General features: G+C 43.7%; 1 protein-coding gene across 1 annotated transcript; it reads left to right on the top strand.

Moving 5' to 3' along the window:
- The first annotated feature begins 11,103 nt into the window (after positions 1–11,103).
- On the top strand, positions 11,104–15,840 carry LOC120992506 (serine/threonine-protein kinase SBK1-like). Its single transcript, XM_040421521.1, has 3 exons — positions 11,104–11,312; positions 13,296–13,503; positions 15,148–15,840. The coding sequence occupies exons 1-3, from the start codon at positions 11,104–11,106 to the stop codon at positions 15,838–15,840; spliced, it is 1,110 nt and encodes a 369-aa protein (XP_040277455.1).
- The last annotated feature ends 50 nt before the right edge of the window (positions 15,841–15,890 follow it).

Raw genomic sequence — 15,890 nt, 5'->3', positions numbered from 1 at the left:
ATATCAAAGGTTGTATAAATAGATATACATATAGACACACACCGCAATACATAAACAACACTACAAAACCTAACTCCACTAACACAACACACTGTATAACTACAATTCCACCCCAAAATCTATCTAAATAGCACGTCAATAGCAGCACCTTCCCCCCTGGTGCAGCGCTGGTGGGCTATTTAAATCCGATGGCCACGTGGGCTGGCGCGGTGATATGACGTCACCACAACATCCCGCCCGTCCTGTTGCGCGATTCCAGGCGGAGGATCGTTTTGATCCTCCCACCTGTGAAGTACCTGCACATCTCCGGCGCCGTAATTTCAGCACCTGAGGTCCGCTGCATTCAAGGGCATGGGAGCCCTTTGTTCCCATGTCTTTGTAATGCAAAACATCTCAGGCCCTGCCGGAGATGTTATCAAAGGGCAGGGAATCTCTTTTGACCCTCTGTCTTTTGAAGTGACCGCAACTAGACATCTCCCTCCTGCAGGCGCGCTGGTATGCTCCTGCAGGGGGATTCCTCAGCTGGGGGGGACCCATGCTTGGGGGTATGCATGGACCGCATTTAAGAGATACATATATATATACTGTGTGTGTGTGTGTGTATATATATACATAGATGCAAGCAATAGAAATATATATACAGGGGATATGCATAACATATATCCCTACTGGCCATTATATATGTATATACTGTTTGTATATTATAATGGAGACATATATACATATATATTTAAATCTCCCCCTTCCCTCTACAATTTCCCTATTGTCGAGTATGTGACAATAAAGTTTGAGGGAAGAGTTGGGATGTATTTGCCTCCTCAACCTCACTCACTGTTGATAACTAGTGATGAGCTGCAGGGGCTATATTCGAATTCGCAATACTTCACGAATATTTTTTAGAATATTCGTCATATATTCACGAATTTCGAGAATTCGAGATTATTTTATTGAATGCAAAAAATCGGCAATGTAGAAAATAATGCGAATTCGTAACACGAAATACAGGCGTGGGTCACTTTGGCTACATTTTTCAAGCTGCTAGAAGAATTATGTGCTTCTCCTGAGACTGTAGAAAATGGTCGGCACGGCAGAACATTACAATAGCTTTATATGCAGATAGTCTAGTGCTCCAATATATTCGCGATTGCGCTAATCGGCGGTAATTTGTATATTTTTTCGCACTACGTTCAACTTCACATTTTAGCAGGACTGACTACAGATTACTGATTGGTGCACTAAGTATTGTTGTGAACTTGACATTGTTTCCTTCTCATTGGCCCACAAGCAAGAAGCAGAGAGGAATCGTGTGTTCAGATACAACAAAATGATGAATATTCGATATAACGAATATATAGCACTATATTCTAAATATTTGCGAATTCTCGAAGTGGCGATATTCACGATAAAATTCGCTATTCAAATATTTGTGCTCAACACTAATGGTAACAGTTCAGGAAGGACTGAAGTATTATCCAGCTCTTAGGTACCTAGACATCACCCCTCGTGGCTGTGACCTCTTCCCTGCCCTTCACTGTAACCCAACATCTCCATCCACAGAATAAACCATCTTCGTCTTGCTCTGGAACTTTCTTGGCTCCAGAATGCTTTCATTTCTTCTGTCATTGTCGATTTTCAGGTATCTCACTGTCGTCTTTTATTGGTCAGACTCTGGGATGGCTTCACCCTCACATTCTCTATGTCGATCCACATAGCACCTCCTTCTTTCTGGGGCACGGTCAACCGTAGAATGGCCTATTTTCAGCATAGGAGAGGTCCATTTCAAAGTAGAAAAGGCCTCTTCCTGGGCATCAGACCAACCCTTGATTTAAAGCTCTTCTCCTCGGAGGAGTTCATAGAGAGGTTTCGCTTTGTCAGCGAAATCCTCTTTGAACTCTCTCATAAAGTTGGCTACTCCCAGGAATTTTCTCAAATCCTGTAAAGTGCCAGGCCTAGATAACTTTACAATGGCTTCCACTCGGGCTGCCATGATTTCTTTGGCTCCAAAAGAATTTTGGACCCCAAGGAAAGTTACCTCTGCTTTGGCCAAATTTGCCTTATGGGGATCAAATTGAGACCGACCCTGGCCAGGAGTCCCAACAGCTCTCTCAACAGAACCAAGTGTTCTTCCATGGTTTCTGTATGTAAGAGTAAGTCGTCCACGTATTGCAGAAGACATTCCGGCTGTGAAAACACGCTCAGTATGTCTGCCAATGCCTGGTGAAAATACCTGGGACTGCTGTGGAACCCCTGAGGGAGTACACAAAACATGTACTGTTTGTTCCCCACCGTAAAGGCAAATTTGTACCTGCAATTCTCCGTAGGTTCAATGGAAAAGAACCCATTGGCAACATCTGTGGTCGAGAATACTCAACTTTTGCCGCTTATTCTGGCCATAATGTCGGGAGTCTGTGCCACTACCGAACGGACATTGGGGTGTACTTATTACGGACCCAGAGGTCTATGGTGAACCTCCATGCATTGGTGTCCTTCTTCTTTCCTGGCCAGAAGGCATTGTTGCATTTTTAATTTCTGGACAGTGTCCATAATTGACTGGGTGGCTTCTGGCCGAAAGCGATATTGGCATTGAGGTGGAGGATCTGGTCCCTCTATGTTCACCTGAAAACCAATCGGTCTGCCACAGTCATTTTTGCTCTGGGTCCACAGATCGGGATGCTCATACACAATGGGCTCGAGGTCTGGATTGTGTGAGACCTCCGGCCTTTTGTGCTTAAGCATGTGAGTAGAATTTTCTATTGCTGGCAAAGGTGGTCCCAGACAGTGGCGTTGGATGACAAACACCTTAGATTGTCTGGTGCCCTTTCATACAATGCAGTTTGCCAGATCTAGGATCCACCCATTTTGGGTCATTATGTTGGTTCCGATGATGTTGTCTGAACCGGGGTAATACCAAATTGGGATCCTCAGGGTCATTTATCTGTCAATCTGGACAATTACTTCTTCAATTCTGTGGGCCTTCACCCCACCCTTGTTGGTGATCAAATCCGATCACCACACACTGAGGGCAGTTGGGGTGTAAATCATGTTTGACGTTGGTAATGGACATTTCTGCACCAGTGTCAAGCATGATTTTAGTATCTTGATCTTTTATTCCGACCTTTATGTAGGGTCTCCCTGAAGAACCCAGTATGATGGGGCATACTGGTGCCAGATCTTTAGGGATCCCTGATCTTCAATCAATTTTTACCAGACTCCCAGTAGGTACCTGTGAGGTACATACTGCCACCTGTGGGTTCTCACCCTGAACACTTGGTGTGGATTTCTTAGATTCCACACCCCTTCCACACGTTTTGGTGTCTGGCCTTGTGAATGCCCCAGATTTTTCTTAACCTGTTCCCCCACTGTTTTGGCATAATTAGGTTTCATCTTGAAACCATTATTAGTTTTTTCAGTATTTGTCCGATTATTTCGTGGCCATTGTGTACAATTCCTCTTTATGTGCCCATATTGTAAACACAGAAAGCATTGAATGCTCCTTGTCTTTTCCAATGGTGGGGCCGTGGGGCGAACAGTTGAATTAGATTTTGTGTGCTGTACACGTTCATCTTGAGATCTAACATGTACAGGCACACGCTCCCTCACTTTGACAGATTTTTTATTGTGCAGTATTTCCTGTCTACACTGCTCAATAATCATGGCCGCATCCATGAGAGATGGTTCTCTAACTGCACTCAGCCGGATTGCAGTATCAAGGTATGGGAACGACATTCTCTTATTTGTGAATGATGATGACCAGGCGGTACATGCTGTCCGCGTGTATGGAGATAAGCCCTATACAGCATGGTATTGGGGTGATAGATTTATACTCTGGTATATGGACTTCTTGATATGGCCCGGATTTTAATAACTTAAATGCATCTCCTATGAGAGAGTTGATAAGGGCTAGAGAGAGGTCACGGGGAAAAGTGGTTCTGGACCGATCTCCGAGAATGGAACTGGTGACCCTGGGGCTACTTCTGAAGATCAGACATGTTTCCTCTAAGGTCTCCTTCACACCAGAGTTTTCCATCCGGATGTGAACGATTAGCATCCAGACGGAATCCTGACCCATTCATTTCATTACGTTTTTTTGCGCATCATCTCTGCGTTCTGGAAAAATAGCAGCTTGTGCGTTTTTTACGCAGTTCTGTCTCCATAGAAGTGAACGGGTCTTGTGTGGAAAATGGAAAACTGACGGTTGCAATGAATTTTTCGCAGATGCTTGCTGGGAGTTTTCAGGCACGTGAAAATGCCTGCAATCCGGATACAATCCAGACGGAAAAAAACGCACACACTGAACGCAAAAGCAGACAAAACTGATTCAACCATCATCCTGACACAATCCATATCGCTCGTCTGAGAGCGGCCTCGTCCTACCAATTAATGCGATTATGTATATGTGTTATGCAGACGTTTTTAACCCCTCGGATGAATAAATGTGGTCTTGGTTTCCTGACCTTAGGTTATATTTTTATGCTTCAGGAACCACGTCCATCATTCATGTATCCTAATGGGATTGGATGGAAGAGAATGTTTTTACTATTTTTGAGTCGGCGGCTGGTAACACTAATATAGATTTATTTGTATGTAGATCACAACATTAATTCATTCCTTATTTTTTTGCGAGCCCAGAATTTAAGAATTTAGAAGAATTGATGAAAATTACTTTTTTAGTTAAGAAGAGAATATGTTGGATAACTTATTTTGAATGACTTTTTAAGTAATTTCACGTACTTACGGGGGAGTTTGGAGTCTCTAATCAATACGTACACGTTTTCCATGCATAATAAAGCTAGTGGTTTGGAATTTTTACAGATTGAAATCTCTAAGGCTTATGATTTCATCTCCTAGAGCAGGGATCAGCAACCTCCGGCACTCCAGCTGTTCTCAAACTACAACTCCCAGAATCCTTCTTTCACGTCTATGGGAGTTAAAAGAACAGCCAAGTGTGCATGCTGGGAGTTGTAGTTTCATAGCAGCTGGAGTGACGAAGGTTGCTGATCCCTGTCCTAGAGAAAACAAAGGGAAGGGTCTATTTCTGCCATTTATATAACTTTGAAACAGTATAAACTGTATATTTTACCAATCGTAGACCTAAGGAGAAGACTCTAGGTAAGATTCAAGATTCACCACCAGCAATTACTTATGAAAACATCCCAACAATGTCCAAGAATGGTTCCCGTACCTTCTTAGTTAGATTCATTGTGGACTTTTTTATTCCCTGAAATTTCTAAGATGAAGCTTCGTGGAGACACAAATTGGTGACAACGTTTGTTGACTTTGCCTGTTGCTCCTACATAAGGCTTCTTGCACACGATTGTGTGCTGCTGGCGGCTGTGCTGAGAACCGCAAAATGGGGTCTGTAATGCTTGGGCACCGACCGTGAACGGATCGCAACCCCATTCAAGTGAATGGGGTCCGCGTTCTATCTGTTTGCGGAATGGAAACACGGAACAGAATCCCACGAATACACTCCGTAGTGCTACCGTTCCGTTCATTACCGCATCTCCAGATTTGCAGACCCACACACGGCTGGTGTCCCGTGTATTGCGGACCCCCCGCAATACGGCCACGGGGGACACACGGCCGTGTGCAAGAGGCCTAAGAGTGTATTAAGGTTATATTGGGTGAAGAAAGTGAATTAGATCCATTGATGATCATATTGGGGATCTTAATAGAGAAACATTTAAACCTGAGGAATTATAATCGGATCATTCAACTTTTATTTCTGGGTAGAATTTGTATGATACATACGTGGATGTAATTTGATTGGAAATGCAAAAATTAATGTCTAGATGAATGTCTACCTGATATATATATATATACACTTTTTTTTTTTTACCCGACACAGCTTTAACCACCTCCGGACCGCTGTACGCACAGACGCGTCCTGGAGGTGGTTGATTCATTCCTCCTGGACGCATATACGCGTCCTCTCGCGAGACGCGAGATTTCCTGTGAACGCGCGCACACAGGCGCGCGCGCTCACAGGAACGGAAGGTAAGAGAGTTGATCTCCAGCCTGCCAGCGGCGATCGTTCGCTGGCAGGCTGGAGATGTGTTTTTTTTAACCCCTAACAGGTATATTAGACGCTGTTTTGATAACAGCGTCTAATATACCTGCTACCTGGTCCTCTGGTGGTCCCATTTGTTTGGATCGACCACCAGAGGACACAGGTAGCTCAGTAAAGTCCCACCAAGCACCACTACACTACACTACACCCCCCCCCCGTCACTTATTAACCCCTTATTAGCCCCTGATCACCCCTGATCACCCCATATAGACTCCCTGATCACCCCCCTGTCATTGATTACCCCCCTGTCATTGATCAACCCCCTGTAAAGCTCCATTCAGATGTCCGCATGATTTTTACGGATCCACTGATAGATGGATCGGATCCGCAAAACGCATCCGGACGTCTGAATGAAGCCTTACAGGGGCATGATCAATGACTGTGGTTATCACCCCATATAGACTCCCTGATCACCCCCCTGTCATTGATCACCCCCCTGTCATTGATTACCCCCCTGTAAAGCTCCATTCAGACGTCCGCATGATTTTTACGGATCCACTGATAGATGGATCGGATCCGCAAAACGCATCCGGACGTCTGAATGAAGCCTTACAGGGGCATGATCAATGACTGTGGTGATCACCCCATATAGACTCCCTGATCACCCCCCTGTAAAGCTCCATTCAGATGTCCGCATGATTTTTACGGATCCACTGATAGATGGATCGGATCCGCAAAACGCATCCGGACGTCTGAATGAAGCCTTACAGGGGCATGATCAATGACTGTGGTTATCACCCCATATAGACTCCCTGATCACCCCCCTGTCATTGATCACCCCCCTGTCATTGATTACCCCCCTGTAAAGCTCCATTCAGACGTCCGCATGATTTTTACGGATCCACTGATAGATGGATCGGATCCGCAAAACGCATCCGGACGTCTGAATGAAGCCTTACAGGGGCATGATCAATGACTGTGGTGATCACCCCATATAGACTCCCTGATCACCCCCCTGTCATTGATTACCCCCCTGTCATTGATCACCCCCCTGTAAAGCTCCATTCAGACGTCCGCATGATTTTTACGGATCCACTGATAGATGGATCGGATCCGCAAAACGCATCCGGACGTCTGAATGAAGCCTTACAGGGGCATGATCAATGACTGTGGTGATCACCCCATATAGACTCCCTGATCACCCCCCTGTCATTGATTACCCCCCTGTCATTGATCACCCCCCTGTAAAGCTCCATTCAGACGTCCGCATGATTTTTACGGATCCACTGATAGATGGATCGGATCCGCAAAACGCATCCGGACGTCTGAATGAAGCCTTACACGGGCGTGATCAATGACTGTGGTTATCACCCCATATAGACTCCCTGATCACCCCCCTGTCATTGATCACCACCCCTGTCATTGATCACCCCCCCTGTCATTGATCACCCCCCCTGTCATTGATCACCCCCCTGTCATTGATCACCCCCCTGTCATTGATCAACCCCCCTGTCATTGATCAACCCCCCTGTCATTGATCACCCCCCTGTAAGGCTCCATTCAGACAGCATGGGTATATGTAAAAAGACACCCCAAAACACATTCCCCAACTTCTCCCGAGTACGGAGATACCAGATGTGTGACACTTTTTTGCAGCCTAGGTGGGCAAAGGGGCCCATATTCCAAAGAGCACCTTTCGGATTTCACTGGTCATTTACCTACTTACCACACATTAGGGCCCCTGGAAAATGCCAGGGCAGTATAACTACCCCACAAGTGACCCCATTTTGGAAAGAAGACACCCCAAGGTATTCCGTGAGGGGCATGGCGAGTTCCTAGAATTTTTTATTTTTTGTCACAAGTTAGTGGAAAATGATGATTTTTTTTTTTTTTTTTTTTTTTTCATACAAAGTCTCATATTCCACTAACTTGTGACAAAAAATAAAAACTTCCATGAACTCACTATGCCCATCAGCGAATACCTTGGGGTCTCTTCTTTCCAAAATGGGGTCACTTGTGGGGTAGTTATACTGCCCTGGCATTCTAGGGGCCCAAATGTGTGGTAAGGAGTTTGAAATCAAATTCTGTAAAAAATGACGAGTGAAATCCGAAAGGTGCTCTTTGGAATATGGGCCCCTTTGCCCACCTAGGCTGCAAAAAAGTGTCACACATCTGGTATCTCCGTATTCAGGAGAAGTTGGGGAATGTGTTTTGGGGTGTCTTTTTACATATACCCATGCTGGGTGAGAGAAATATCTTGGCAAAAGACAACTTTTCCCATTTTTTTATACAAAGTTGGCATTTGACCAAGATATTTATCTCACCCAGCATGGGTATATGTAAAATGACACCCCAAAACACATTCCCCAACTTCTACTGAATACGGAGATACCAGATGTGTGACACTTTTTTGCAGCCTAGGTGGGCAAAGGGGCCCACATTCCAAAGAGCACCTTTCGGATTTCACTGGTCAGTTTTTACAGAATTTGATTTCAAACTCCTTACCACACATTTGGGCCCCTAGAATGCCAGGGCAGTATAACTACCCCACAAGTGACCCCATTTTGGAAAGAAGAGACCCCAAGGTATTTCGTGATGGGCATAGTGAGTTCATGGAAGTTTTTATTTTTTGTCACAAGTTAGTGGAATATGAGACTTTGTAAGAAAAAAAAAAAAAAAAAAAAAAATCATCATTTTCCGCTAACTTGTGACAAAAAATAAAAAGTTCTATGAACTCACTATGCCCATCAGCGAATACCTTAGGGTGTGTACTTTCCGAAATGGGGTCATTTGTGGGGTGTTTGTACTGTCTGGGCATTGTAGAACCTCAGGAAACATGACAGGTGCTCAGAAAGTCAGAGCTGCTTCAAAAAGCGGAAATTCACATTTTTGTACCATAGTTTGTAAACGCTATAACTTTTACCCAAACCATTTTTTTTTTACCCAAACATTTTTTTTTTATCAAAGACATGTAGAACAATAAATTTAGAGCAAAATTTATATATGGATGTCATTTTTTTTGCAAAATTTTACAACTGAAAGTGAAAAATGTCATTTTTTTGCAAAAAAATCGTTAAATTTCGATTAATAACAAAAAAAGTAAAAATGTCAGCAGCAATGAAATACCACCAAATGAAAGCTCTATTAGTGAGAAGAAAAGGAGGTAAAATTCATTTGGGTGGTAAGTTGCATGACCGAGCAATAAATGGTGAAAGTAGTGTAGGTCAGAAGTGTAAAAAGTGGCCTGGTCTTTCAGGGTGTTTAAGCACTGGGGGCTGAGGTGGTTAAAGTTGGGTGGACAGGATGTTGTAATGAAGAAGTGGATTTTCCTATTGTCTCCCTCTGTAGATGGGATTTGTTGATTTCCCATTTACCTTTATGTGACCAAATCCTGAGCTGTCGATGATACAATGACCAGTTATAGAAACGTCTTGGTTGTGTCTTGAGGTGAGGTGCAGACACTCTCCTTCCCTGGTCTCTAACACCAGTGCAGACATATGAATAGACAATGGGTGTGGACAATAGAGAGAGAATTACATTGGGTTTCAGGCTATAGAGATGCGGACAGGCAGGTGTTCTGGGGATTGTGGACAGCTGCAGCAGTTCTTTTCATTGCCTCTGAATGATTGCAGTGTGATGATAAGCTGCCCCATTACTATGCTGATGTCTCCACATTAACATGGCAGGTTCATTCCAATTAGTGTAAGGTCACACCTAGAAATCACTGTTTGGTCAAAGTGCAGCTGAAAAACACCCTATGAAGCAGTTTATCTGTAAACCTGAGAATTCTTCAGATGCTTGTTTCTATCGGTGCCATTTTGCAGCAGTTTTACCTATAAAATACAGCATGGGCACAAAGAAGTGTGCAAAAATGGCCCCACCTGGTAGTACGACTGCATGGTAGGCCGGGATTTCCACATAATGGCTGATGCAGGTGGCCTCCCCTTAATGAGTGTAGTGACCACATGTCCCATCTGATTTATGTTATTGTGGGAGGTGACATTTGTCTGTAATATCTTATAGATTTACAATAAATACTGTATCGGTTGTGACACTCCGGAAGGGATTGACCTTCAGTGATTTTATTCTGCATTGTTATTAAGATGGTCTATAAACCATTTCACTTTCAGTATAAAAGCTCATATTTCTCGGGGGATGGCCATGGGGGCAACATTCACTCCCAAGTTGTAGCCCAACCTATATTCCACTCCATATCCTGTAGACCCATTAATGTTATTATATGTAAAGAGAAGATATTACATTTATGTGATATTATAGTATAAATATACAGAATAACAGGCTAACGCTTCCAACTGTCTGATATATAGATGTTAGTAGAAGGAAAGAGAAATCCAATAAATCCCTGGAATAATACCGTCTGTAAAATAAGGATGGAAAATATCTAATTCATGCTCAGTAAATATTCACACAAAGAAGGTTTTTTGCAAAAATCTTTGCAACAAATTCATAGATCTTGCATCTCTTGCTAAAACAACCCAGGCAACATTATGGGAAGGATTCTCAACCAAAAAATCCCCTGTGATACATCTGCTGCGTGTAATTAAATATTTAGAACTGCATCATTTTGGCTAAAAATGAAACATATATTGAACAAATATTTTCAGGGCAAGATTATCAGGGAGATTTATTGATTCCCTACACAATTTTTTTAGCAAAAAATGTTGGTAACCTACTGTGGCATTTCGACGCTGACCTTGCTGCCTTTCTGGAAGGGGCTGTGGATTATGGATTCTGTAGATGTGGATTTTGCTGAAGATTAGCGGGCGCCGTGTTATGCTGAAGATCAGCGGGCGCGTTGTTATGGTGAAGATCAGTGAGCGCCGTGTTATGCTGAAGATCAGCGGGCGCCGTGTTATGCTGAAGGTCAGCGAGCGCCGTGTTATGCTGAAGATCAGCGGGCGCCGTGTTATGCTGAAGATTAGCGGGCGCCGTGTTATGCTGAAGATTAGCGGTCGCCGTGTTATGCTGAAGATTAGCGGGCGCCGTGTTATGCTGAAGATCAGCGGGCGCCGTGTTATGCTGAAGATTAGCGGGCGCCGTGTTTATGCTGAAGATTAGCGGTCGCCGTTGTTATGCTGAAGATTAGCGGGCGCTGTGTTATGCTGAAGATCAGCAGGCGCCGTGTTATGGTGAAGATTAGCGGGTGCCGTGTTATGCTGAAGATTAGCGGGCGCCGTGTTATGCTGAAGATCAGCAGGCGCCGTGTTATGGTGAAGATTAGCGGGGCCCGTGTTATGCTGAAGATTACGGGCGCCGTATTTGAGAAGGAATCCAGAGTTTTGTAAATAAAAATCAATCCTTTATTGTAATGAATCACATAAACGCACCTCCCTGCTCTCATTGGAAGCGTTTCGAACAACAAGCAGCATTAACCGTAGATTATTTGATTAAGACCACTTGTCGGTTGAAATGATTGTAGTATAAAAAGTCGTTTTAAGACAGACCCTAATTTGCAGCAAAATATTTTTTACGATTTTTCCCCGTTCTGAACACTTTTCAGAAGTAGCAAGAAAAGGGAATTTACAGCATCTAGGGCACCGTCATAGCTTTTAGCGCGTTGCATGGCCAGCGGGAGGATGCGCCAAATCTATGAAGGGCATGCGCCTATGCATGAATTTGGCGCATCTTCTGGCTGCACAGGGGGAATCAAGGTGACTATGAAAATGCTGGTCTTGATAAATGTCCAAACACACAGATATTCATCAGATTTGTAGGATCCTGTATATTTCCAGTTTGTGTGGACCAGGGCGTGCTATAGCCTTCAGTGTATGAGCCGCACCCGAGGCCCCATTCATATCAAATCACCATTTGTATACAAAAGCCCAATTGCATGAAAATGTCCCCCAGAGGCTCATCAATGTCCATTCGTATGTAAATTAAGCCACCAAGTGCTGGACAATGACCACAAATCCACAATCTCCACCCTCATCCCAAATATAAGGCGTCTCCCCCTCATAGTGAAATCAATGGCACATATTTGCGGTCAGTGTTGGACTTGTAGGAGCAGCATGTGTAGACCTTGTTTGGTGTCCAGGAGTCCATCAGTGATCATCAATCTTCTAGGAGAAGCAAACATCTTCTGGTATAAGTTGAATATGTGATGGACTACATGGACCCATGGACCAGGCTATAGTAGATGAGCTCCAGGGTAGTGTACAGTGCTCGGGCATATAGCCATAGTTCACATCTGACTATTTACAATAAGAAGTTGCAGGAATCTTCACACTTCTGCTTAGTTTAAGTTTTACATAATTTAGATTGTCATATTGGATTTTTTATAATCTGAGGGGTGACTGGGTGAAACATTCCGCACACCCCCAGCACATTTTACAGCTGGTAGTTGTAGTTCTTCCTGTTAACTCCGCTACATGGCTGATGCCAGGGAAGCCCAGTGGTTATGGTGATCACAGGCGTCAGCTGGGGACCTTCCTCACCCAGATCCAGCTCACTGTGGTTGGTCGGAAGTCCAGTGCAGAGATATTTTTCATAAAAGAAAAAAATTAAGTACGAACAGTTCATTAAGTGTCTTTGAGAAACCTAAATATATATGATTCCACCTATTACAACGTACTGTATGAAGTAGATTTTGCCTGTTGATCAGAGGTCTTCATGTTTATTATGGACCCCTCTTTTATCCTCCATTTTTACACAGCACTTTAGAGTCCATTATAGGGAGGTCACGGACTAGAAATTCTTTGAGTTTTCCACCTTTTACACATCTCCTGTGAGCAGATGACAGCTAGTTATGTGTAGACATCTCGTGCTATATCCATATCTTTAGGGAGATCCAACACAAATGCCGGTTTGTCAACCAGACAAAAAACTGTTGCGTGCCAGAACCCAACATTTATTGCCGGGTTGCCACTGGACATTATTACAGTCAATGTGGATGTGGCAGGTTGCTCTGTGTCAAAACAGCCTGCTGGAGATGTGAATGAGACCTCACGCAAGGGTGATTTTACGCAATTAACACAGGCAACTTTAGGGGTCAAACCTTGCTTGAATATATGGAGCTTGCTCTTGCAGATGGAGGTCTCAGGCAGCACGAGTAGCCCCCTTATGTCGCTGGCTTCTGCCATACAGTACAATGATAAGTTGGGAGACGGGTGTGCGCTGAAAGATGGTGGGGGATACAGGACACAGGGAAAACTCCTGTTTTTGCCTTCCCAGTCTGCATGCAGAAAACTTGACCATGTGAAATGTGACCAATCCCTTACACAGTTTATTTCACATAAAGTAAACGTTTATTCTGTGTTTTATTCAGAATGGCCACCCACATGAAAGAAACAAACAAGAACATGACAAAAAATCTTCTGCATCGGATTTCAGAGACCTCTGAGGACCTGAAGATGATGGAAGTGACCGACCACTTTGAACTCTTGCATGAACTTGGAACAGGATCTTATGGAAAGGTTTTCAAGGGGAAACACAAAACCTCAGGTGAGATGATGATGGATGAGAACGATGATCATGTGCAATGAAGCTGGCATCTCTTGAGAATGTTCTGTGCTGGGTCTTCAGGCTTCTCTTCTGAGCTCAACTATCTCCTAATGACCTGGATACTAATGTCCATTTTGGGCTTTAAGTGAAAAGATAGTTTCCCTCACCCATGCACAAAACATGGATCCCAGATGTGTGCATTCCACATTTTACAAAATAGAAGTCCAAAGTCATTAAAAAAATTTTTTGCGGTCCCATTGAAGTGACATGGTCCTCAACAGATATATATTGGGTCTTGCCTTTCATATATTATCACCTGTTTATGACGTTTAGATTGTTAGCTCATTACTAGGCTTTCCTCACCTGGGGAAAGGTCCAGTTTGCTGCCCAGCCTTGTATCTAAACATCCTGATGAAGACACATTGTCTCATTGGCGCTGCCCTGTCAGAGAGTAGCCTACTTTAGGCTTTGATTCTGGCTTTAGCGCACTATCACATGTCACATTTTTATCTTGCTATTGCTCCTATATAATGTTATTGATTTTTTTATTTTTTGGGGGGTTGGTTTTGAAAAGTGTTGAAAAGTGGAATATGATGGTGCAACATAAATCAATATTAATGTCATTAACAGGTCAGATTGTGGCTATAAAAATGTTGGCAAAGAGAAGACCCCCACCGATAACTTCCTCCTGGAATACTGCATCTCGCTCACGCTCAGGTTGTCACCCCGCAACATCATCCTGACGCACGAGATTGCGTTCCATACCAGTAGGGATTTCGTTGTTTGTTCAGGAAAATGGCACCGGCAGGGAATCTTCAGTCTATATCATTAAACATAAGGTGAGACAATATCCTGCAATTTTTATGTTCTCCAAAGCCATAAACGTTGTTTCCAATCCTGGAAAGCAGGGGACCACCATTACAGATCTGATAGGAGTTATCATCCAGCTTCTCCACAGTTCAAAACCACAATGGATCACATTTATCAAGCTCTCCTGTTTTTAGGCATAAAATTAGACGGCATATTTGATTTGGATGTCTGTCCTATTTATTAAGTCACACAACGGTTGATGAATTAGACTAGGCTTATTGGTATCAGTCTGACCTCTGGTGGTTCTTTTTTGGTTAGACAGGTTCATATTCACTTAGACTGGTCTAATTTATTTCTGCATAAAAAAGTCACATCTGTGCGGAGAAAAGTCACACGTCTCCCTGAAAAAAAAGTAGCACTTTCTCACTCAAACTGTTGAATACAAATAAGTCAGCCCTGGAGTGGAGTAAAAATTACACTGTTTTTGTGCCTAATTCATGTTTAATAATTGCAATCAGACAACTCCTGAATAAGTCTAAAACTTCAAAAAAGTCAAACGAGGCGCAAAAGCCTCCAAAACAGGTGTGAGCCCGATAATCATCCCTTTCTGCAACTCAGATGGAAATCACCTCCGTTTACCCATGATAGGCCATCTGCATACATATCCCTTGTTGCTACTACACACCTTGTATACCCACCGAGCCAGCTCAGCACACATGACTTACTTCATGAGCTACACACTGCTGACGTCGGCAGTAGGAAGTGGTCAGAATTATGTGACTTGACTGTGAGTCATGAATACTGTATGATGAGATTGTTGTGTCTGCGGTTCAGCTGTGTGATGTCTTGTGTTGTCTTCTACTCAGGTCGGCATGCAGGAGGACATGTTGAAGCGTTGTGTTCCTCAGATAGCCAGTGCTTTGAACTTTATGCACAACAGCGGAGTGGTCCATCGGGATGTCAAGCTGGATAATATTCTTCTGATGGATGCAGAATGTCACTGGATAAAGCTGGCGGACTTTGGACTCACTCGGATCCAGGGCACTCTTGTCCCTTCTCTGTCCTGGTGTATACCCTATACGGCCCCTGAATTCTGCTGCTTAAGACAAGGAGAAGAGCTGGTACTGCAACCCAGTGTCGATGTGTGGGCTTTTGGTGTTCTCATCTACATTGCTCTTACTGGATTCTTCCCTTGGCAAGTGGCACTAGGCCGTGATCAACAGTATAAGGAGTTTGCTTGGTGGCAGGTGAAAAAGGATCTGTCAGAAGCTCCAGGGAAGTGGAAGAAAATCTCAACTGAAGCCAGAGGGATGTTTTGGAAATTGCTGACACTAAATGCCTCTGAGAGGTGCTCGGCCATGGACATTCTGAATTATATTCACCTGCCATGGAAAGCGGAGGTCCCTTCAGAGCAGATCAAAATGAACCCAAGCTTCCTACAAGTAATATGCAGACCATATGATGTCCGTGCTGGAGACACATCAAGCAGCACATCCTGCATTCTACTGGATCATGAGATGCCCTCCCTTACTATAGGAGCTGAGGTAGAGATCACCTAAATGTGTTGCTATCTACTATATGGACATGACTTAGAGGTAGGTTGCACATT

This window comes from Bufo bufo, chromosome 2 (genome assembly GCF_905171765.1).
Source record: "Bufo bufo chromosome 2, aBufBuf1.1, whole genome shotgun sequence".
NCBI classification, from domain to species: domain Eukaryota; kingdom Metazoa; phylum Chordata; class Amphibia; order Anura; family Bufonidae; genus Bufo; species Bufo bufo.
The sequence above is the reverse complement of the archived record's forward strand: the minus strand, read 5'-3'. Positions and strand labels throughout refer to the sequence as shown.

What these genes read in the sequence shown, in the direction of transcription:
- LOC120992506 (XM_040421521.1), top strand. Translation starts at nt 11,104, where the DNA reads ATGCTGAAGATTAGCGGGCGCTGTGTTATGCTGAAGATCAGCAGGCGC. An exon ending in GAGAAGGAATCCAGAGTTTT is followed by an intron (nt 11,313 to 13,295) that starts GTAAATAAAAAT and finishes TGTTTTATTCAG; the next exon opens with AATGGCCACCCACATGAAAG. An exon ending in TGGATGAGAACGATGATCAT is followed by an intron (nt 13,504 to 15,147) that starts GTGCAATGAAGC and finishes TCTTCTACTCAG; the next exon opens with GTCGGCATGCAGGAGGACAT.